The sequence below is a fragment of the Drosophila melanogaster genome, chromosome 3R (assembly GCF_000001215.4).
Source record: "Drosophila melanogaster chromosome 3R".
Classification (NCBI taxonomy): domain Eukaryota; kingdom Metazoa; phylum Arthropoda; class Insecta; order Diptera; family Drosophilidae; genus Drosophila; species Drosophila melanogaster.
This window is the reverse complement of record NT_033777.3, coordinates 16,286,114-16,309,318: the sequence shown is the minus strand read 5'-3', so window position 1 is coordinate 16,309,318 and position 23,205 is coordinate 16,286,114. Positions and strand designations below refer to the sequence as shown.

The 23,205-nt window shown below is 36.9% G+C and overlaps 2 protein-coding genes across 17 annotated transcripts in view; both read right to left on the bottom strand.

Moving 5' to 3' along the window:
• Nucleotides 1-618: 618 nt before the first annotated feature.
• Zip89B (Zinc/iron regulated transporter-related protein 89B) lies at nt 619-3,561 on the bottom strand. Its single transcript, NM_080499.3, has 2 exons — nt 1,921-3,561; nt 619-988 (listed from the first exon to the last, which is right to left on the bottom strand). Exons 1-2 carry the CDS (start codon nt 3,146-3,148, stop codon nt 729-731), a joined length of 1,488 nt encoding a protein of 495 aa, NP_536747.2. The 5' UTR covers nt 3,149-3,561; the 3' UTR covers nt 619-728.
• Nucleotides 3,562-4,550: 989 nt separating this feature from the next.
• gish (gilgamesh) overlaps nt 4,551-23,205 on the bottom strand; it is a 32,317-nt gene continuing 13,662 nt past the window's right edge. For 5 of the 16 annotated variants that reach the window (NM_169713.5, NM_001275695.1, NM_169712.4 and 2 more), the window contains 10 exons: nt 19,480-19,688; nt 16,485-16,595; nt 15,166-15,332; nt 12,543-12,657; nt 12,215-12,483; nt 11,974-12,144; nt 10,769-10,849; nt 9,630-9,728; nt 7,968-8,074; nt 6,947-7,496 (listed from right to left, as the gene is read on the bottom strand). In NM_169713.5, the coding sequence (NP_732125.2) occupies nt 7,445-7,496; nt 7,968-8,074; nt 9,630-9,728; nt 10,769-10,849; nt 11,974-12,144; nt 12,215-12,483; nt 12,543-12,657; nt 15,166-15,332; nt 16,485-16,595; nt 19,480-19,688 (1,381 nt within the window). In that variant the 3' untranslated portion in view covers nt 6,947-7,444. Of the gene's footprint in view, nt 7,515-7,967; nt 8,075-8,453; nt 8,751-9,629; nt 9,729-10,422; nt 10,489-10,768; nt 10,850-11,196; nt 11,275-11,358; nt 11,863-11,973; nt 12,145-12,214; nt 12,484-12,542; nt 12,658-13,498; nt 13,651-15,165; nt 15,333-16,484; nt 16,596-16,768; nt 16,844-19,479; nt 19,689-19,945; nt 20,026-23,205 lie in introns of those variants that run through there. The other 11 variants (NM_001260208.2, NM_001382189.1, NM_001260209.2 and 8 more) reach the window with 11 other exon arrangements.

The window sequence follows — 23,205 nt, the reverse complement described above, 5'->3', positions numbered from 1 at the left end:
AAAATATTCGTATAAGCAATCAAACTTCAGAATTCAACCCAATTTGAAATGCCTGAAATATTTGTTTAGAGCACGTATAAACCGCTTACTCATCTAATTAAGTTACTATTAAGCCAAATTTTGAAATTAAACATACCTTAGCTTTATTGACATATTTCATTAATCAATCGATTCGGATTTGCTAATGACTTTTTCAATCTGATATGTCCGATCTATTCACTTAAAAACGAGTATCTTCACTTTGTTATATGTACGTAACCGCTAACCACTGAATATGGGCAAATTTGATTTTCAGTTAATATGAAACCTAATGTCGAATCACTAATTGTTTTTATTGTTTAAGAAGAAAAATTTTAAAAGCTCCCTGAACATTAGGGAATGTTGTAATATTTTATGTACTTTCCTTGTTGCTTTTTCTGTGTTTAACTATAAGTTCACAAAAATAAATTATTTGTTTCTCTAAATTTATGTTTTGTAGAAGTCATAAATGGCTGTAACCTCATAAAAGACTGTAAAGGCCACAAATACTGGGCATAGATAAGAGTTCTAGTTCTCTTAGCGTTTACTATTTTTTGACCCAGTTTAGCAATTGCATTTAATGTCAGAATTTAATCGCTTCAGTTTTTTAATATATATTTTGTTTCTACTTTCACTATTTTTTACACAGTACAAATATATAATACACATAAATACATATACAATTAGTATTCTGCTGAGCAGGGTACAATCTAGGCGTCCTTCTTGGGGTGGGCTTCAAGCAGTTTTTGGGTCACCTGCCGCAAGAGCTGCAGCTGCTGTTCATAGTTGTGAACCGTGGCCAGCTCCTCAGCGTGGTTGTGGTGATGTGGATGATCATGGTCGTGCTGGTGGCCATGGGTGTGGCCCGATGCTGACCTGGTCTCAGTCTCAGTCTCTTGGTGGTTGTGTGTGTGTTCCGACGTGGAGCAACTGCTGTGGCTGTGGCTATGACCATGTCCGCCAATGGAAGCTGTAAGCGATAAGGAAGGTTAGTGACACGTTATAGGGTTGAACAATGTATGCTGTTAGGAATGCCAATCCTTATCGGGTAGACCCTGTTTCCTCATGGTGATTTACACACTTCTCTCTTGATTGCTTAACATTTTTTTCGTCATGGTAGCATGGGAATTCAATTCCAACAGCCCACTTCCACGCAATGATTTATGAGCGTTTTGTCCTGCCTTATCTGGCCCTAGACCATATAAAAACCTAACCGACTTTCGGGTAATCACATATTTGTGGCCTAAACTTCTCGTCTGATTTTTTATCCCGTGCTCATCAATACAATTGCGAGTGCGGTTTTCACGGTGCTTTTTCGCATGGGCAACCCCCTGATTTTTGCGAGATGACTTCATGGCAGGGACGGGATTTTTATTTCACATTTACTCTAGGTACACAGACTGACAAGCCGTCTTGTATATGAGTATGCAAAATAAATCACAGCAAGGTCTGTTACAAGGTCAACCACGCAGCATTTAGCAGATCAGCTATATAGAACCTGTTCCCAATTTCCCCGAATCGATTCCGGTTAAAGAATCTCATCTGACGCACACGGCGACGATCGTACTAATCACCGTTAAGCCTGCTTATTATTAAGTATCACCAATTAAAGGATAAATGATTAAAGCAGGAGTCCCTAAGGTCTAATGTGTCTAGGCAATTCATAGATATCAATGTAAGTAAACTAACAAAACAATATTTCTGGTTAAGTAGCAAAATGTACACTAATCATCATTTGATGTAAATTTGCGTAATAAAAAGCAATATATAATTAATTGAAAACTGCCTTAAGTGGCAAGACCGAGTTGTATTTTACATCGCAAATTTCTGTCTCACTAAATCCCTACGATTTGCATATTCAAAGGCCACAACATGTAATTATTATTTAAATGTGATACTTACTCAACTGCTGCAGGCCAAACATGACAAGGAAGCCGACGAAGAGGGCCAAATAGGCGCGCAGACCGGATCGATTTTTCGAGAGTATCTCAAAGAACACCACGTATATGAGCGTGCCGCAGGCGAATCCTTGCAGAATGGCGGAGACCAGACTGGGTCCGGATGTCTCTTCGCCGTGATTTATCAAAATCCCGATTCCGATGCCCAGAGGGCTAACCACCGCAAAGGTCAACACATAGAGAACGGCCAGTAACATCCGGGTCCTGGCCACGATCAGCTCGACGCCCACGCAGAAGGCCAGGACCAATTTGTGTGCGGAAACGGCACCGAACATAAACCACACCGAACTGGCGGAGCTCTCTAGGCCAATGGCCATGCCCTCAAAGAGTTCGTGCAGCGACAGAGCGGAAACGATGAAGAGTCCGCGCAGAGATGAAGCCAACATGTCCCCCGCATCGGCATCGTCTGCGATTACTGGTAGATGGCTATGTCCATGTCCATGCCCGTGGCTGTGTCCGTGTCCATTAGCTTGTTGCTGTGGCTTGGTAGCAAACTTTTGCTGCTCCAGATCGTTTTGCAGGAGATTCTGCACCGATAGTGTTCCAAGTTCAGCGGTGCCAGCCAATGGCGCCGGTGGGGCTGTGGGTGTGGTAGCGTTGCCTTCGGTGGGTTTCAGCAGGTGGCTGTTTCGGATGCTGTGACCCCGCTCGAAAGCGGCGCCAGCCTCATCCTTCTGATGATGATGGACATACGTGTGCATGGCCTCCTCGATGAAGTACATGAGGAAGAAGCCACAGCACATGAGAAGCTCGGCCAGCGGAAAAGTGAGCTCTCCGATGATGCCGCACTCCTGCAGCTCTTCGACGACCTCCTGAACTTCGGGCAAGAGATGGAGAAAGGTGGTGGCTAGCAGGACGCCGCCTCCAAAGTACAGCAGGCATTTGACCACAATGGCGGATCGTGCGTTCGTCTGGTTTTCCGTCCAGCGATAGCAACGGTTAAGCAAGAAGGGAATGGACCCGCAGATCGCGCTGGCGCAAAATAGCACCACCATGGCTGTGACCTTGGCAACCAGAACGCCACTCTCGTCGTCGTCGTTGTCGTCGTCATGATCATGATCATGGTCGTTATCATCGAGATCCTCCCCGTCGTGACGTGATGTCCAACGGTTGGACGGCTCATCGATTTGCAGGAAGCACTTGAGGAAATTATTTACTTGCGTTTGATTCATGTTGCTTTTGTTTTCTGTTTGTTTTGTTTCGATTTTACTTGGTTTGTTTGGTTTTCCACAGATCTCCCGAACCAGCTAAAAGACTGCGGGCTCCGGCTCTCCTCTCTGACCACTTGTGGTCGAAAACAAGCAGCTCTCTTGGCTAAAACTGTTATTCCAGCACCAGCAGCATGTGTCGCGTTTGGAATCTCAATCGACTGGGTTGTGGGTTGGGCTCATCTGGTTGGGCTGGGTTTCTGCACTTGCATGCCGCTTTTCACTTTTTCAGTCACTTTTCTTTCACTTCGTTTGATTTAAGAGCCTGTCCTTATTGGTAGTACTGATTGGGTTGGATTGGTATTTAGGTAGGTTTCTGTTTTTTTTCTAGATGCGCACAGGTGTTGAGCGCTTGAGGCGACCTCGCAGACTGACGGAATCGGGATTTGGTAATTCACTTGAATATCTTGCGCGGGCTCTACGCTCCCGTGCTCCAATGCTTCAACGCTCTTTCCGATTCTCCCACTAACGAAGACCAGACATGAGCAGCAAGTTAAGCAGGTAAGTAGCAAGAAAACTGCTTTTAAAGCTCGCTCTCCCACTCGCGAACGTTCACCTGTGCGCCGCTGTTTCATTTGGCAATAGCGCTAATTGTCTTGGGCTCAGCATAAATATATATATACACACATACACATATTGGCATCTACAGACAATGCACAAAGGCCAGAGTAATTGAGTAATTGCATCCGTTCACTTTGGGCAGCATTAAAAGGCGCCTGACCTTAGCCAAGATGTAGGATCGCGACTTTTACTTTGGCGCTATTTAGATGGCCGGAAGCAAAAGCTCTGCTTTGCGGTCTGGGTTTGCGTCCTGGCTAATTGGTAGGTAGCATATGTAACTAACGGTTTGCAATGTAAGCCTTATTTAGGGTTGCCACCTCTATAGCAGAAAGAGTTTTTTCCAACTTGAGTAAACGGGGCACTGAAAATAGCATTTGTATCAACTGTATTAAGATGTATTGTAGATAGTAACATAGGTATTTGTGAAATTAAAATCAAGTGTAACGGTTACAACGGAAACAAAGGATACCTCCAAAACACCAATTTAGTCGTGTTTGGGAAATGAGTCGGTAAAACCAGATGGGAGCGTGGACAGATCGTGAGATATCTGTTAGAGACCCATGATCTATTAATTAGTATAATCAAGCCCACCGTAATTGGTCTAATTCTTTTGTTTTTTTGTTGCACAGCTTATTATTTATCGTAACTTGCTGAACAAAAAAATGTATCAATTTACTAAAGCAGCTCCATATATGGCCAAAAAAACACAAGCTTTTTGTAATAATTTTTCATTTATTTTGGTTTTAATTTTTTCTTGGTTTTTTTCAATTTTCATATTTTTTTCGTTTTTTTGTTGGTTGTTTTTCTTGGTTTGCTTACATTGTTTTAAGTTACCATTTGTGTTTGCTGTTATACTTATACATTAATAATAAACCATTTTTACACAATAATTCTGTTGTTATTTTACTTTATTCGCGTTCGCAAACGATATAATGCCTACAACATTCCTGTTGGAAAATATTTCTGAGTACGTCTTCGCTCGCTTTCTTTTTATTATTATTTAGCTCTATTATAATTAAATTGTTTCGCTTTACTTTAGTGTTAAAACTGCTTTGCCGCAGTTAACAATGTTAACTGCTATACCTGCAAATAGCAAAAGGCCTGCGTGCACTGCTTGCTTGCCAACCATTAAACGCTTTTTGTTATCTTTGATCTGCTCCGCACTCTGTCCTTTTTGAGTCGTAAATATGTAAATTTCCGTTCTTGAATACATTAATCAATGCATGGGTTATTTTTCATTTGGTTTTGGTTTTGTTTTTCAACATTTAAAGTCAATTATGTATGTATATTTTTTATAATTTACTTTATATAAACTAGTGCGGTTTTCTTGTTCTCCGGATTCCATTTTCGTCATAGAAATATTAATTTTAGCGTAATTTGTTTGTGTATCTTTAATATTTCATATATAATACAAATGAGTTTTTTAACTATACAGGAAATTTTGGTTAATTGTTTATGCAATGTTATTCATGTAAATTATGAAATTTGATTTACTGGTTTTCAATGTTTTTCCTGCTTTTATATACTTAAAAGACTGCAAAACAACACGAAAAATTTGCATTGTCCTTGTATAGTTAATGCTATATTGGTTTTCCTCGTTATATGTATATTTGTAATAAGTATAAAAAATTTGTTTAAAATATATATTTCCACATACAATTTATTGATTTTAGCTTTACTTTTCGCGTTTCATGGAGAAGTGTAGGTAAAAATCAAATTCGTTCAGAGTCGGAGATGTGTGTTTTTGGGAAGTGGGTATTAGCTGCAGGCAACTTTTTAGTAGTTTAGTACTCATATCACGTAATATCAAAGAAATGGCTCAGTACATTAGTATTTACCTATCAAGTGATTGATCTTTGCGGAAACTTGGTAAGTTTCCTAACAATTTATTCCGCTAACTTCGCACATCATAAACAAGGAATTATCTAAGAAACGATCCAAAATTAAATGCTCCAAATTAATTCGACTACCAAATACCAAAAGCGATTTCTACATTTTGATTTATCCGATACATAGACGTGTATATATATCAAAATACTTGTGTATATATATGTACATATTAGGTATAGAAAAGTGCATTCAAAACAGAGCTAAACCAAGCTGCCTATTGATTCATACTGTATATCTAGTACATCATATAGCTTTATACATATAGCCATTATCAGACAAATAGCGAATGTTTTGATCAATAAATAAACGGGCATTATTTTCCGAGATGATTGGTAATAACAATAGATTGACAGGGTTATTTAGAACGTTTTCAAACCATTTTATTCGCGAAAACTTTAAAATTGGATCGTTTAAGTACTTAAAATATGTGTTTAGGACACTGAAAATATATCACATCAACAAACCATTTTTATATGGTATTTGTATTCGGCAAACAAGTATACCCTGCAGGATCCGAAGACAAAACCAATTAGCCAAATATCTTACCACCAAGCAAAATCATTTTTATTCTCTGCAAATTAAATTTCTTTAAATGGGAAGTCCATTAATCGAATGGTAATTTGTATATATTTTTCGAGAATATTTGGTTCGGCACGGAAGCATAATTATATTAACTATTTTTTTCTTTTGCGTGCACAACATAGACTTCCATATTTTCGCTTTTTATTTTTCCCCTAGCGAAAATTTAGGATTTCTCTGAAACTATTAATTTTTAGGCTCCCAAACAAAAGTCAATCGAAAAAGAATGCTAGAAAATGGCAAAAGGTGGTATACGAGTTCCATGTACAGTGCATTGAATTCAATATACGACCTTTAATGCCTGACTATTTATCTGACGATGGTACACGTATAACGGCTAAGGTGTTTTCATATGGCTTCATACATACATATATTAAGTTGATAGTTTTAAAAAATTATGTTTATTTTCGCTTTCTTTTCTTTCATTATAATTTACAAGTTTGTTGGTTGCGTATAAATATGTTCTTCCTTCTCTCATTAAATGATGCTGCACTAGTTTTGTTTGTTGTCTCTTTTAATATGTATATAATATATAAATATGCTTTAAGTGGTGTTTGTGTGTTTAAGTTTCCTTCAGTTAAGAGCAATAGGGTTCTGAGGGGTATTGATAGTGGTAGTGATTTTGGGGAGCTTTCATTCCGACTCCCTTCACAAGACACCAACGGGAGGAGCTGCCCTGGCTGTGAGTGATTCTGGCTTGAGTCGCCGTGTCGTTTCTAGTCGTTTTGAATTACGTTTGAATTTTCTTTTCTTTTTTATTTATAATAGCATTAATTAATAATATAATTAATAATTATAATAATTTATATAATAAACGCAAAATTGGTAAATAATAAAAATAATAATAAAATACAATCATTACAATAATTAATCAAAATTGGTTTCATTTTGTTTGTTTTTACTGTTTTTTAGTGTATTTAATGTGTACGGGGTTCATTTGTTTTGTTTTTGTTTTGTTGGGTTTCGTTTAATATTTTTTTTGTTGCTTTCTGCATTTTGCATCTGGCTTTATATTTATATAAATTACAACGGAAGTGTCGGTGTGTTTGTAGTTGGTGTTGGCGTCAACATCGACGCGGATGGAGGATAACGCAACGTATGCTGCGACGTTGCCTGCTGGATATAATCCTGACTCGGATTATTCAATACGCTATCCCGTGAGTTTGAATGTGAAGTGGCACGCAGCAGGGTGACTGCCTCGCGTTCTGGACTACATTGTACACCGTCTAGTCATTTTTGGCGCGTCGATTTCTTCTTCTTTCGTTTAAAGAAACAACAACATCTGGAATATAAGGAACCACTGGAGACAGTTAACCAAGGGACAGAAACGATACGGATTCGGATTCGGATACGGATTCATAGGGGGAGACGTAGGCATAGGCAGAGGCAGTGGATTGGTCGGGGGAGAAAGAGAAAGAGAGAACGGAAAACGGAAGTTGCGCATTAAAAACGACAAAGCAAAAAATTCTTTAAATATCTAGTGGATCTGTTAATCAATGTATCGATATATCTATTAAGACTGCTTACGACATAATCTAAAACAAATAACACATCCACAAAAGAAATGCTATGAATTTTTTTAAATTTACATGTAATACGCTACAATCATGTCTCTAAAATTCCCTGTTCTTTTATAAAGAAGTTTATTTTGTACAATGTTTTCTCTACACAAAAGACAATTTGTTCCGCAACACATCTATCACTTAGCTACATATCGATATACCGATTAATTGATCCCCTGAGTAACACATACTTTGTTTCATCGACCACTTCGACTTCCGGCTGCTGTGTGATGGGCGTGTTTGAGTGTCCGGCCGTGGGATCGTCCGGATTTAGTTCGCCATTCGTCGAACTCACAACCTGCAAAGGAGTGTCAAAGAAAAAAGAAAAGGCATTGCAATTGTAATATTAATTTCCATTCGTTATTAACTTTTGTACTAAACATATAGTACGAGTATGTACAATAAGAAGTGATTATACAATATAACGATTTAAACCGCTTTTTTAATTACTAATCAAAAAAGAACCAGTTTAAGTACAGTCGATTTAAAAGTATCGATTGGATTGGCAGTACAGACATCACACAGAACAAAACTGTTATACAAACAACGACTTTCTTGGCAGCACTACAAAGCCAAGTAGACTACGAATGAAAAATTTGTAATTTTGAAATTTCAATAGAAAGAATTTATAAATATGTAGACCTATTTCGGAGATTGCCCGGATTGTCAGGACGTTTGGCAGATCACACATTTAGATGATGAATGGGTACAGAACAAGATCAGAGGACTAGGACAGACAAGTTATATTTCAAATACCTTGGAAAGCCTATTTTAAAGGAAAGTAAACAGGGTTTGTCTTATGTCTTATGTCGTTTAAATTTAAAAAGAAGCTGTAGATGTGGTATTTGGGAGAATAGTAGAAGTGTTGGTGGTTCGTTGGTGTCCTATTTCTTAGGGTCGTCTTCGGGATCGCTTTTCTCATAGTAAGCATCAAAGGGGCTATCATCATCCGAGCTTGAATCTTCAGGCAATCTCTGTAATAAGTTGGGTTTTGGTTTCGAATTTGATTCGATGCATCAAAATTGGTCTTTTCGGCTTGAAATAAATGCCAATGATTTCACTTTATGAAAAATGAATTTCCTCCAGCCGAATCTATTTATTGTTATAACACTGCGGATATGTAAAGTGATCCATGCGTCTCTAGAATAGTGTAATGTATTGTGTGGCATGCAGTCAATAACATATACTGCTAAGAAGTTGTGTTGGTTAATGCACTGTTAAAACTTGCATTAGTACCGTGCACAAGTAGAGAAAGGCTACGTTTCTTCTTTGTTATTCATGCAGATTTTATAAGGATCCTCTAGCATCAATCTTTTCAATAAAAGGAATACTTAATACTTCAAAAATAAAAGAGGAAGATCCGAGAAAAACACCCAAGAAGAAACTAACAAAACGTGTTGGAAAAACCAAATCAAACGTAACGCAAGTGAAATAAACTATAGTGGAGAGGAGTAGGAATAACACACGTTGGGAGGAGAGATTATTGTTCAGTACCTTGTTGAGCTAATGTAGAGTAAATCAAGTGAAAACATTAGAATTGAAAAGGCCAAAAATATAACAGTCTGCGATAGATAATGTTTCGTTGTAATAGTTATAGAAAATATATTTAGGCAATTATGTACAGAATCACAGTCGAACAAGAATTCAATAACGTAATGAGGCGAATACAAATGTCTTTTATTTATATGTATGCTATGTCTTGCCAAGGAGCTGAAGTTTGCTAAGTTTAGATTATGTATGCACAAATACAGACTGAAGACTGAGCGGGCGAACGAGCGACATAACAGAAATAAAACGGAAACGGAAGAAAAGAAAAATCTTTTGTACAACACTGGCCGGTTGTCGCAACTTACCTGTACTGAACCATGCCGATCGGCCGGCGTTAGATTGCCCAGTGTTGCCCCCGGCTTTGGCACATCAGGCCACGCAGCAACACCTCCTTTGGCATTTGTCTGTGGTTGGGTTATGGTGGTGGTGGTTGAAGTGGTGGTGAAGGATTTGGACAGTTGGTTTTGATTATTTTTGTTTTAATTCGGTACAGTTCAGTTCGGTTTGCGATCAGGCAATTGGTGGAAACGGATTTATGCAATTTGTTCAATAATTAATTTCAAGTTTAAAAAAAAGTTGTTATTTCTGTACAACATAGAGACAGACAGCTCTAATATTATATGCTATTTATAATTTAGGGATTGTAAGTGAGTCTAAGTAAAACTAAAGCAAGTCAAGAATGTGCTACAAAAAAAACCATAAAAAATGTAGTCCATACAACAATCAAAGGTGAATTCAAATATAGTAAACAAGGGTTAAGTTAACAGCAAAGATTTAACCAAAATATATTTAATTAATTTACAAATACCGTTCACCGATCGATTGAAGCATTTTTTAAACTAGGTTAGTCGAGCATTTACCATCAGCTTTTCAATATTCTATATATTTCAAGCAGACATTTTTAAGTCTTCTTTTTCAAAATACTAGCCTTGTATATTCGCACATTTCTCACTAAGAAAATGACAATGAAACCCAAAGCATTTATAAACCTAGCAATGTAATCTACAACCAGACGTATGTATGCTTAAAAGAAGTAGAAGAGCACTTTAATTCACACTAACCATTACAGAGATAATTTTCAAGTCTACAACGTCTAACCTGGAGTATTATATATTCTTCATTCTCATCATCAACATCGTCATCAAAATCAAAATAAGAAACATCCTAAGTTTTATATCAAATGTTGTGTGTTGGGAAGAAAAGTAGGATCAAAACAAAAGCGTTGAGCATAAGTAGAGAAAGAAGAGCAGTGAATAACGAATGTTAAAAGTAAAGAACTGAGTAACCAAAGAGAAAAAAGTTCGGTAAAGCTAAGTAGAATCAAGGATAACTGTTTTTATCTTATAAACATATAAAATAATCAATTTAAATTTTGTCTGTGATCGAGTGTACAAATTTGATTCCTTTTCGGACTACTTTAGAAAAATGTTATTATATACATTACCTTAGCCGTAACATTATGACGATCTTTATTTGGTGAAATGATGACTTCATGGCCAGTTTGCAGAGATCCGACGGGCGTTGACTGTTTTATGTCAGTGATGTGAATGCATGTATTAAATTTGATAACATGTTTATATATAGATGATTCAGTAGGTTTTATTAGCACACAGAGTTACACGCACATGAAACGGTGGTGACAACCGAAAAAGAGAAAAGAGATCAAGGAGAGAAGAAAAGTGCTGTTATAAATGGCTTCACTTTTTTGTACTTAACATATGATAGCTTAACCACCTAAAGCGACGAGCTTACACACTGACAACAAGCATTGACCAGCACTGAAAGTGATCTAGCGTCATACGTAACGATGCAGTACTGATTTAGCTATAGAATTCAAAGATATATTTCGCCATTTGGGTTTCTTTTTTGTACCTTGTCAGACTTATTTTTGGCCAAATGCGATGGTGGTGCATTCTTTATGACCTTCATTTGGTCCAGCTGTTCCTTGGTCTTAAAATCGAAACATGAAAGGGCTTTAATACCAATACCACTAAATTTTGGGGAAACACTTTTAAATATTAAAACATCATTTTTCGGAGTTGAGTATGGGTCTTTACTGTTTATATTGCGCTTTAATTTAAGATTCTCTCTTGGATGTGGGTAAGGGCACTTTATAAAAATATATATATCATTCAATTCGTTGAAGGCGGTAAAGATAACACATGTCGTTGGGAACAGGAATCAAACTAAGAACAAACTGAGCCCAATCTTCTTTGCAGCAGCGGCGGGTGGCGGAAAACTGATAGCGCGACAGCAAGGATCCTGCCATGTTAGTAGTTTGTTACATTGACGTCATACAAACCGACGATTCCATGCGGCTTTCATTCATATTTGGGTGAATTAAAATCATTCTTAGTGGGTTTGGAGGACAATGCGGTTGGCGGTTGGCTCAGTCAATATCAAATATCATGCTTGATTCTTCCATCATTTGAAATGATTGTTCAGTTACATGAGTATTAACTTAAAATATTTTTAGATTTCGGAACGTTATGGATATCAATTTATATATTTCTAATTGCTTGCAATTCACTATGTCTCCTATGAATTAGATATTAGGGGTCAGGTTTTAGAATTCGGTGGAATGTTTTTTGGGAGTCTTAATGCGTAAGAACGTGTAATTTTAATGGGGTAGACGAATATATAGCTCACCATTGTCTTCCCTGTCCAGTCGAACTCGCCCTCGTCGGTGTATCCCTTACGATCGAATAAGTCTTGAAACAGTCTTCGCAGAAAATCATAGTCGGGAGTTTCGAAAAAATCTAACCGCCGTACATAACGCAAATATGTCGCAAACTCTTCCGGATGTCCATCACAAAGCACCTGCGTGTTAGAAATAAGACGTTAGTTCAATGTTTAATGAGATTAAAGGAATTTGTGGGGTATATTTCACCTCGATGGGCGTTGCTCGTTTCGTATCACCGATTTTTTGATATCTCTCCTTGAGTGTATCAGCCTTTAGGCCTTGCCACGGCAGTGAACCCCTTAAGAAATACATAAACATATGCCCCAATGCCTCCAGATCATCGCGTCGCGACTGCTCACGCCCCATGTGCGTGTTGATTGACATATAACGTGCCGTTCCAGTTAGGGATTTATGCTCCCGATATGGTATATGCCTATTTGTATCTAAATCAATGTATTCTTTGGCCAAACCGAAATCTGTTGATAATATTATGTTAGAACTTGCAATACGCTTAACATTTCATTAAGGATCTTACCAATTATATGTATAATTTTTTCACGTTTTGTTGACGTTCTGCCAATGAGAAAGTTCTCTGGTTTCACATCCCTATATATTAAGTGCCGACTATGAACATATTCGATCCGGTGGAGCTATATTTTTATATTTGGACGGGTTTTTTGGGAATATTAAAAGAAAAATTAGTTAATTATTTAAATTTTAAAAAGAGCATTGTATAGGCATTTTTGCTTATGAAATGCTCTTTTTCGCTTTTAATTTACAAAATAATAATCTATTTAAACAGTTTTCTGTAGTGTCTCAACTAGCTGTTTATGTTTTCAACTGTAAATTTGTTCTCTTTGATGGCAACGGTTTTTATTATTAATCGCTGGTAAATCATAAATATAAAAAACTCAGAAATATCTATATTGAGCTACAAATTGATGTGTGCATGCAAATTTATTTTAATTACAATGAACGTTTGTTTCTTCCTGTTTAGATAATTTTTTTATTTTAAAATATAATTTTTTTTTTTGCTAAGGAAGTATTTTTAGTGAATGATGCCTCGTAATGAATGCAAAATAAGTTGTTACAAATAAAACCTCAACCAGGTGGCTATGATTATGACAGAAATAGTGAGTCGAAGAGAGTCAAAATAGGGAGGCAGCGACCTATTGGTATCTTGTTAGTAATGAACAATAAATAAATAGTAAATAAAAGAGTTTAAAGTATAAGCTAGTAAAAACAAGCAAATCTAATAAAAACGCATATACACACCCCAACCCACACACACGCAAAACAAACAAAAGGTGTTTCGATCTTGATCTTAGTACTAGTGTTGGTTAATTTGGACCTCGGCTACCAGTGTTGTAAATGTGATTATGTGCAGAATTATGCGCGTGCTCAAGGAAAACTTTGCGATTGCAACATCTGTTGTTTTATGCTTCGTTGTTTAACTTTGTTTTTGGTGGATTTTTTTGTGGTAGTACTTACTAATTGTATAGCTATCAGAAGTACGCTCTTCAAAGTGAAACGTCTGCCGCAAATATCGAATAAATCTTCAAGTGATGGACCAAGCAACTCCATAACAAGAGCATTGTATTTGCCGCATGGGCCGAAGTAATATACTTCTGGTACACCCTCTGCTATCGATTGATCGATCGATTAATTGATTGATTGGTCGATTTTATTGTTGATTGTTCGGTTGGGTCGACATAGAATTTTGTTTGGAGGAAGCGAGCGAGTGTTTATTATTTATTCGAGTGTTGGACAACGCACAAAAGTTTTTTGGTTGATCGATTTGTAGTTTGTTGTTGTTTTTGTTGTATTTTTGCAAACAATTCGTGGGCAAGAGATAAAAAAGAGAGATGGGAGAGAGAAGAAAAAAAGATGAGATACAAACTAGATTTTTTTTAAATAAGTCCTTGTTCTTTTAAGCTGCATTTCAATTGATATGACGGTTTGGGCACAAAAAAAGTAAAGAAACAGAGTGGGAAAGTGATGTGTAGAGAGCGATGGATTTGGCTCATGTTCTGGAGGTTAGTGTAGCGCGTCTTACGATATTACCACCTTTCATTTGACAGAGATCGAGCGAAGGTATAAATACTTTTTCGGGCAACTGTGCTAAACACAACAAGAACAACAAAAATAGAAATTCTCGAAGCATATACACAAGGAAATGACTGCCGGAAGACCAACCTGGAGACGGGAACTCACCTACCAACTCATCCTCCTCCTCCGAACGTTATTTGACCTAACCAGTAGAAACGTCAACTCGGATATAACAGAGTTTTGTGTGTGCTTACAAAATAATCTTAGAACTAAAATAGTTTCCATGGCGGTGTGTGTGGTGTGTATAACAGGTTTTGGTATTCTCTGAATTCTGATAAACAGTTCGATAGATCTTTTTGCAACTGTGTTAGTAGTTTTGGTTAAATTATATACATTGCACTTTAATGTCAAAGAGAAAAGAGAGACTACAAAAGGCAGTTTTGATAAATGATAAATTAAGTAAAAAAAAACGTATTAACAAGTTCAACAACGAAATTGTTATACTAATGACTTAATTTCTTGGGTTTATGTACAATTAGTTTGTGTTTGATTAAATTATTAATTTTTAAACGACGCATTACATGCTTTAAAGGGATTGCTTTTTAGTGTTATAAGTTCATTGCAGATCCGTTAAACGATATTGAAAGTTGCAACATAAAAGTATTATTACCTTTACTACAGTTTCAACATATCTACAGTAAACTAAAAAGTTGACTAACGTTCATTGCATAGACTCTAAAACGTACTAAATTAAGAAAACAAAAATAAAACCTATATATTAGCCGTTGAGACACTTTTGAACCCAAACTAAAAAAAAAATTGGTTCATGGACGAGATGCTGGCGGATTTCACAAGATATGACTGTTATACAGGACACTTCAAAATTTAATATTTAATTTAATTTCCTGGAAAAGAGTTTTATGAGGGAGGCAGAAACGTAAATTGCGTTCTTTTAAAAATCTAGCATTTCACAACTTTTCTGGAATAGCAAATGGTTTTCCCCACGCAATATTATTACAATTTTTTTTTTAATCAAGTGAAACCCGCTTTACTTTCGTCTACAACACCTTTTTGGTGATCTTTTCGTTCGTGGTGGATGCCACACTTACAAGTTGTTTCGCTATCATCAATACAGTCTTAAGTGAAAATTTACGGGCGCAAATATTGAAGAGATCTTCTAATGATAATCCCAATAACTCTAAAACCATGGCATTGTAACGGCCACCGCAAGTGCCCAAATGATAAATGCGTGGTATGCCATCTGGGGCGTTATCGGCTGCATTTCGATATTGATTCCGATGTCGCATTTATTTGTATTTCGTTCAGGATCAGAAAAAATCCCATTCCAATTCCAATTTGGGGTCCGATTTAGTGGTGGGGATGGTGGTGAGGGGTTGGTTCATAGCATTATATTATAGCAACATGGCATCACAATGTAATATGCAACAGTTGATTGTTGTTGGTTGGTTGTAGGTTGGTTCAATTCAGTTCATAATCGAGTTGGTTGTAATGTTGTGGTAGATTGCAGCAGACACGGGGAGAAATATATAGATAGATAGAGAGCAGCGCATGATGATTCGGATTCGGGTTTAAATTTTAATTTAGCGGTGTTTTTTGTTCAATAATTCATAGTAAATATTTGGGGTATTTGGTGTTGTAGTAGTTGATGAATAATGGAGTAACAGAGAGCAAGATATTTAAATAAACAACAAATAAGATTAAGCAACAGAAAACAGAGGAATTTAGAACAAAAACAATTAATGCAAGTTGGGCAATTGTTGAGAAATCTATATATATATATATATTTATATATATATACTAGGATAAATGTATGTATGTATAAAGATTTAATTGATTTTCGAGCTGTTTTACATTGGCGGTTTTAATAGTAGTTGCAGTTGTAGCCTGAGCTGTTTTACTACTGAAGTACAATAGACAAGGGACGTGGTGTTTTTACAGTTTTCGTTTTTAATAATTTTTTAATTTTTCACTTCACGCACCGACCGACCTCCGAAAATATGCTTGAGAAAATCTATTCATGTTTTTCTTTTCGTCGTATTCTTTCTTCGCAGTGCGTTTACCACTACTAGCGAGGTACCAGAAGTGTTTTACAAAAATTATAAATATATTCGTTTACATATGAATCTAATAAAATGGTGGTAACGGTGCAAAACTTTACTTTCAGTAATTAGTTTGTTAGTAAAATATACGGGGAGGGGGGGGGTAATAAAATGTGACTAGGAAAACAAAGACCGGCTTCGATAATCATGTACAATTCGTACGTCTTCAGAGCAATTTGAATTTTATTCCCTATAGAGGTCTTTGGAAATTTGTTGTTAGTTCATTATTTAGTGTTAAGTGGGACGACAGCTTTGGGAAACGTTATGGATCGTAGAACAGACGAGTTGTAAAGCGATAGATTACATACCATGTGATCCTAATAGTTTATAAAACCTATACTCTAAGTGTAGTTGCGGAGCCTTTGACTTCATAGGCTCCATTTTTATTGCTACATGTTCATTGTTGTAAAGGTTTTTGCCTGAAATAAAAGAAAAATTAGCATTATTTATATTTTCTGAAGTAAGTTAAATAAATAAATAAAACAACATTCATTTCAAATCTTCAAATGCCAAATAGGAAAAGAGACTTGTACGCACATGTGGCTTTACATGCGTAAGACTATCGCCAAGCACATGCATTCAACGCGTTTACCTGCCCCACCGTTATCAGTAGTGCCACGCCCATTGCGCCCTCCGACACCACCACCAAAGCAACACATTCGCCGACCTAGCCAAATGGGGGAAAAATAATAGTAAGAAATACATGCAATATTACAGCAGTCCCCTTGTTCTCAATCCCAACTTCTATATTCAGGTGATTTATTTTAAAACTATGACCAATTTGTACTTTATTAAATTGTTTACTATTCAAAAATAATGTGTTGTTTTTTTTTATGTTTGGCTAAGAACCTTTCCAAAATATACGAATTATAGTGTGAAATTAAAACAAATCGTCCGGAAATGGATTTGAGAACAAGGTCGTATATAATTCGAGAATTGCATTTTAGATACCACGACATGACGGAGCCTCAGACAGAAGCTGAGAGAAAATGTCAACAACGAACAGTGCGCTCATGTGCGAAATTATGTCATGAGAAAGTCGGTGAGAGAGCCCGCCAAGAATGTGTGGGTGGCTTGGGTTTGGCTTTTATGAGTTTGCTGGGTGAGTGGATGGGTGGGACAGACGTTGCTTATCAACAGACACAACATTGAAACGCTGATGATAGAGTCGGTCGTCGCACACACATATGAACGCATAATACATAGTAGATACAACAAAATCGGCGATAGGAAGCCGCATGATTTCGATTACATGATAGAAAGTACCGCCAGCAATGCCCTTTTTATCCATCCATTCGCCCGCCTGCCCGCCTGGCCCCCTAGAAATGTTTTGTTTGCTGAATTCTTAGAACACTCACCACTATGCGAGCTAAGGAGTCAAAAATGCAAAATTTACAATTTCTTGGTCTGGAATTTTTTGTCTACGCAGACAAAAGAATGATTTCTGGTCGATCTAAAACAATTTTAAATTTCTTTTGAAAGTGTGCACAGCAAATAGCAAACTTTAAATTTCAAGTCTATTTTATTTGGAAGATATTGTAAATTACTTTAAATAAGTCAGGTCTATTGAAAGTCGTAATCATTGGATACAAGTGTGTATCCAAAAATCTAAAACTCATAGACCCAAGTATACGAGTATTATCCACAAATACCGTGACCTAACGCAATACACAATATTTATCATTGAACAACTGCAAAAAATTGAAAACAAACTTCCGAGATTCGTTGAAATAAACAATAAAATAGCTCACAGAAGCTAAAACAATGAGAGAGAAAAAAAAAAATTTTATAAAGGGCGTGCTACGCTAAACAAAAATAAAGCGAAAGTTCCCAAATTAAATGAGAAACGCCCACGCAAGGCGCCTATAAAAATGAGCAAAGAAAATGGGCGGAAAAGAATTTAGGTTGGTCGACGTTCTGGTTTCCCAAATGCTTTTACATTCATACTTATTCTTTGGGTTTGAAATGGGCAAATAACAAAAAAATCAAAACAAAATTATGTCATTCGGACCGCATATTGCAAGAAAATGCCCAAAATGTAAATTTCCTTTTATTTAAACGTCAGCACTAAACTAATTTAACAACAAAAGAAATTAGACAAGCAAACACACACTTTGCAAAGGTTATTTATAGACCACAAATAATAAAAATGATATCATAAGCGAAACGAAATGGGCTGTGCAACGTCATAGAAACGTATTTAATTTTAATTGAACATAAGCAACCAATACATTTAAAACTGTGCGATTATCATAATTTGAAAAGGCAATAAAATTAGCCAATTAAATACAGCTTTTAAGTGATTATCTTTGCTTTTTGTCACCGCTTCGGCCTAATGAGTCATACAATAACCCCACAAAACAAATGCAACAAAGTCTCGAGATGCTGAGGTGGAAACAAAGAAAGAGCATGGCTCAGACCGACGGAAAGAGACAGAATGAATGGCTGAGAAAGAGACCTCGTGATAATTACAGTTTGAGCGGCATAGCCCACTACAACCGACTAAGAATTGGCTAGACTTTATAGTACTACCTGTTGGCAATGTGACAACAAATGCACAAAAGGAAGTGGAAGGCCCCAAAAAAATAAACAACGGCCGAAGGGGCGGGGTCGGTATGAAACAACTTTATAAAAGCGCATTTAGCAAACAAAGCCAAAATGACGACAACGACGACGATGCCAAGAAAACAGATGGCGGAATGGAATGGCGTTTTGTGTTGTATTGTGCACTCTTCGCCGCCGGTGAAAAGGAGCGGGGAACCACTGTTCCCATTGTGGTTAACAGACTTGGAAAGGAATGCCCGTCGAAAGGAAGTGGCCAACAAAAAAAAAAAAGGTGCAAAAAAAATAAAACACCGAAGGTCCCAAACGCGACATTATTTGCATGCCAACAGGCAAAAATTCGGGGAGAGAATGGGTCAATGGGGTGGCGGACGGTACGCAGTATGGGACTTTGAATCGTAAAAAAAATTTCGAATTATTTAAGCGGAAGTCTTTTCTCAAACGTAGTGCGTTCTGGATCCTCTGTTATTTAAAATAAAATGTTTCAATACTCCTTCCAAACTTTCCAATGAAAGTTGGTGAAACGTAAAATACAATTAGCATATCATCTTTTAAACTTTTTCGTAACACCACTTTATTTTATTATAAGTCGTCTTGGTATATAGCATATATAGCGTCTTGGTATATATCACACCACCCAATATCATGTGCTCAGAAAACCAAATGAAAACGTTCATACAAGTGTTAGCAGAATAAAATAATGATTGATTATTAGTGACTGTGTAATTTATTTAGACTTACCTAAACGCAATTCGCCAAAATTACCACAGCCAATTTTTTTACCGACACGAAAATTTGGTCCGACCATAAGTACACCGGTCGTGGTGCTTACAGATTGGCGGGTGGAATACATGTTATTGCTTGAGCTTTTACCACCGGCTAGGGCTGTGGTGGCATTTGCCACATTACCAGCGGATGGACCGGCAGTTGTCGTTTGTGGGCCACCGCCACTGCAAGGAAAGAGAACGGAAATCGATTAGTAACAAGTTTATTGCAATAAAAATAAACATTTTACAGCGATGCAGACTCGGCGCAACAGCCACCTGATGTTGGCTTTAAGGGTCTTTTAGCACTATATTCTTAAAGTCGGGCACAAATTGAGTACTAGTGTGCCCAACAATAACGACGAGAAATTCGTACTTAATTCGCTATATTCTTTGGTACAGTATGGTTATTGATTGCTTAGAGCTACGATATTAATACATACTTTTCCTCCTTGATGTTTGTTTTTTGTATGTATAAATATTTGCGCAACATTTAATTTTGAACGACCAAAAAACCCCGGGTAGACAGGATCTAAACTATTGACACACGGAAATCAAGGTAGTAAAGTTCAAAAACCTGCCCGACCGAAACAGATATTGTGTTATTGTTATAGGTGGGCGTTACTATCGACTCATAAATAAGTTTTTATTCTTGTCCCAGTAAGAAAAAAAGAACCCAGGACAATGACACAGAAACTTTTTGCATTTTCAAGTGGCCCTGCACAGGCAACAAAAATCGATTTGAATCGACTTGTGTAGGCCAGGTGAGTTTCTGTTTACCTAAACGCTTGAAAGAGGGAATAGAGACCTAGCTGCTGGTTATGGCCACATGTCCAGGAGAGCTCGCTCAGGCGTAACCACTCATGGGCAGAGCAGGGCAGTTGGGGCAGAGAATTCGAATCGACTCCAGTCGAGTCGAGTGGATTGTAGTGGAGTGACTCATGGCCACCAGACAAGGGAAATATGTTTGATTAAGACAAAAGGTTTTGCTTTGTTGCAGCTCGGGTGGGTGTGGCCTGTGTAAGATCTCATATTTTCCCATGCCTTTCATTGTTGCAAAATTTAGTTCAAAGTCGTCGGTTTAATCGGTACGTAAACTAGTCAGCAGTTGCTTAATTAAGTTAAAGGTAGCACGTGGGCTTCTGTAAATACGGGTCTCGTTTACCAAAGAATGTAAACCAAATGAGTCACCCGAAAATGAAGCCAATGTGACAAAAAAATAAAAGCAAATAAAATTAGGAAAAATTAGGTGCTATCACAATTCTTCATGATTTTTAAGATGCAAAATCTCAAAAAAAAAAAATGGGCATTTGCGAATTAATAAAACTTTATTTGCTTAAAATACATAGTTACGAAAATTAAAAAAAAAAACACCAATTACTAATCGCGCCACTGGATCATCAAAGTAAATAGAAGACTATTTTTATTTCAAGTTACAACGTCTGATTGGCCGGCATTTAAGTTAATGACGCTGATCACATACAATACCGAATAGCACACGGCCGTATTAAATTGGTTAACTGGTGGAAAGGAAAGCCTGAATCTTGGTTACCGTTCCGCCCAAGACGATTAACAGGAAATAATTAGGTATTCCCACTCGTTTTGCGGTCGGGTTCACCCCCCCCCCCCTCTCTCTTTTTCCTAACCATTGCCTTAATTTCTACTTTCATCTAATATCAGTCTGCCCGCCCGTTTGTCTTCGATTGCTTGCCAGCTGCGAACGGGAGTCGGAAAATGTTATCTACCCACTAGTTTTTTTTTCGCCAACGACAAACGAGAAGGCAAAACAGCATACACACAAATGATAGTTGTACCGTTACTCGGGGCTGTAAAAAAAATCACAAAAACTAAAAACCGCCGATAACAATTAAAGAGTATATTGCTGTGGGCAAAAAGCAAAGACGATTGAGCAGTCGACGAAATGAATCAGAAACAAGTTCAAGTTCTACTCCGATTACAAGTTCCTTCGGAATCCCCCGCCATCAACTCATAACTAGATAACAGAACCTCTTTAAATGCTGTTAAATGCACACCACAAAAATCGTTCACCAAACGGTTGTTTCACTTGGTCAAGTTAAAGAAAAGATACTTTAATAAATCGACGAGAAGAATGCTTATGTTAATAAAGATTTTAATTATAAACATCCAGTAGTTTTTCATGTTACATTTTCCCTGTAAAATCAAAACAAAACGTACCTCGTCCATCAATACCTAATTGGTCTGGTATTTCTAGTTGGTTGGCTTTCTTAGGGTATTTCATTGCCTCGGCAAGTCTTATTTTTCATGCTTTTCTTGTTATTGCTTTGACTGTATTATGGCTTAATATCCTGGGGGTAAAACTGGTTCATACACACACCAGTATCTGTGTTTCTCTGTGTACATATGGACGGGAATTAACGTATAAATGCCTGAATGTCCACCGATCGATCTCCGTTTGACTCTACTTCTTCGGTGTTTCTGGCTCCCCAGTTAAACCCATTTGTATTTGGTTGGACTCCGCGTACTGTTTTTTTTTTTTTTTTCAATTTTGTTTTTATTACCTTTTGGTGTCGGTTTGGTTTCTTAGCTTTCTACGCCTTTTGCTTCTGGCCTGGTATGAAAACGGGTTCGCATTTTGTCGCTCCCGGTTGTTCTTAAAGATAGCCTGTTTTTTCATGAATCACAATGTAACAAAGGCTCTTTGCTGTATATTGCACCTGGGGTTTTACACGAGGTTACCGAATTTCCATGGGTTAAAAAAAAGTAAGCACAGCTCTGTAAGCACTCGACTATTGAAATTATGTATTCAGGTTTAAAATTAATCCAAGACTGTAAAATGTAGTTTTACGGCATATCAGTTATTAGAATTGGTCAAATTATCTGAGTTTTTAAAGACTCCAAAGAAAACGGTTTGAAAAAATTTATTTTCATTAATGAAAGTTGGGAGCGAAAATTTGCATTTCTTTGTAAGAAAACAGTGTGACATAACATTCCCATCAACAAATTAACACTTGTTGCAAAACCAGATGGGTTTCCTGAGTAATAAAATGACAATAAGCCCGTTTTTAAGAAAAATGGTTGAGAAAATAAATAAATAAAAAAAGATCACACATGTTCTTAATATTCTATATTTTGTTTGTTGCGTTTGAAAGCAGGGAAAACCAAATCGATAATTAAAAATAAACCAAGCGCTATAAATAAAATTATGCACAAGGTGGGTTGACCAAACTCACTCATCAACACCACCACACAGAAAGGGATGTGTGTGTGCAAGACAATTTTATCTGTAGCTGTGTGTAGCTCATAAATAAATCAAGTGTAAATTGAACACAAATCCGAATATAAGAAGAAAGGGCGAGGAAAGGAGAGAATTAGACCAGAGGAAAGCGAATAGGAACAACAGAGAACTTGCGCTGATGACGGCAATAGTAAAAACCGCAAAAAGCGGAAAATCCCAATTAGAATCCACAACATTAGTAACAACAATCAGAACACAGAAAAAAAGTGGGAGCAATTAATTTGTATGTTCTATAAGTTTAATTTTAATTTTTGAATTTTAAAATATCAAAATATTTAAACAACGTTTTTTTTTAGCTCGAAAAGTTAACTAACATAATGTAATGTATTCAAAATAGGTTTGCCTTTGTTGCTGTGTATCCCTGCCAGAAACAGCAAGGTGAAACCGCAAAAGAATTTTGCCTAATTGGAATATTGATTGGAAAAA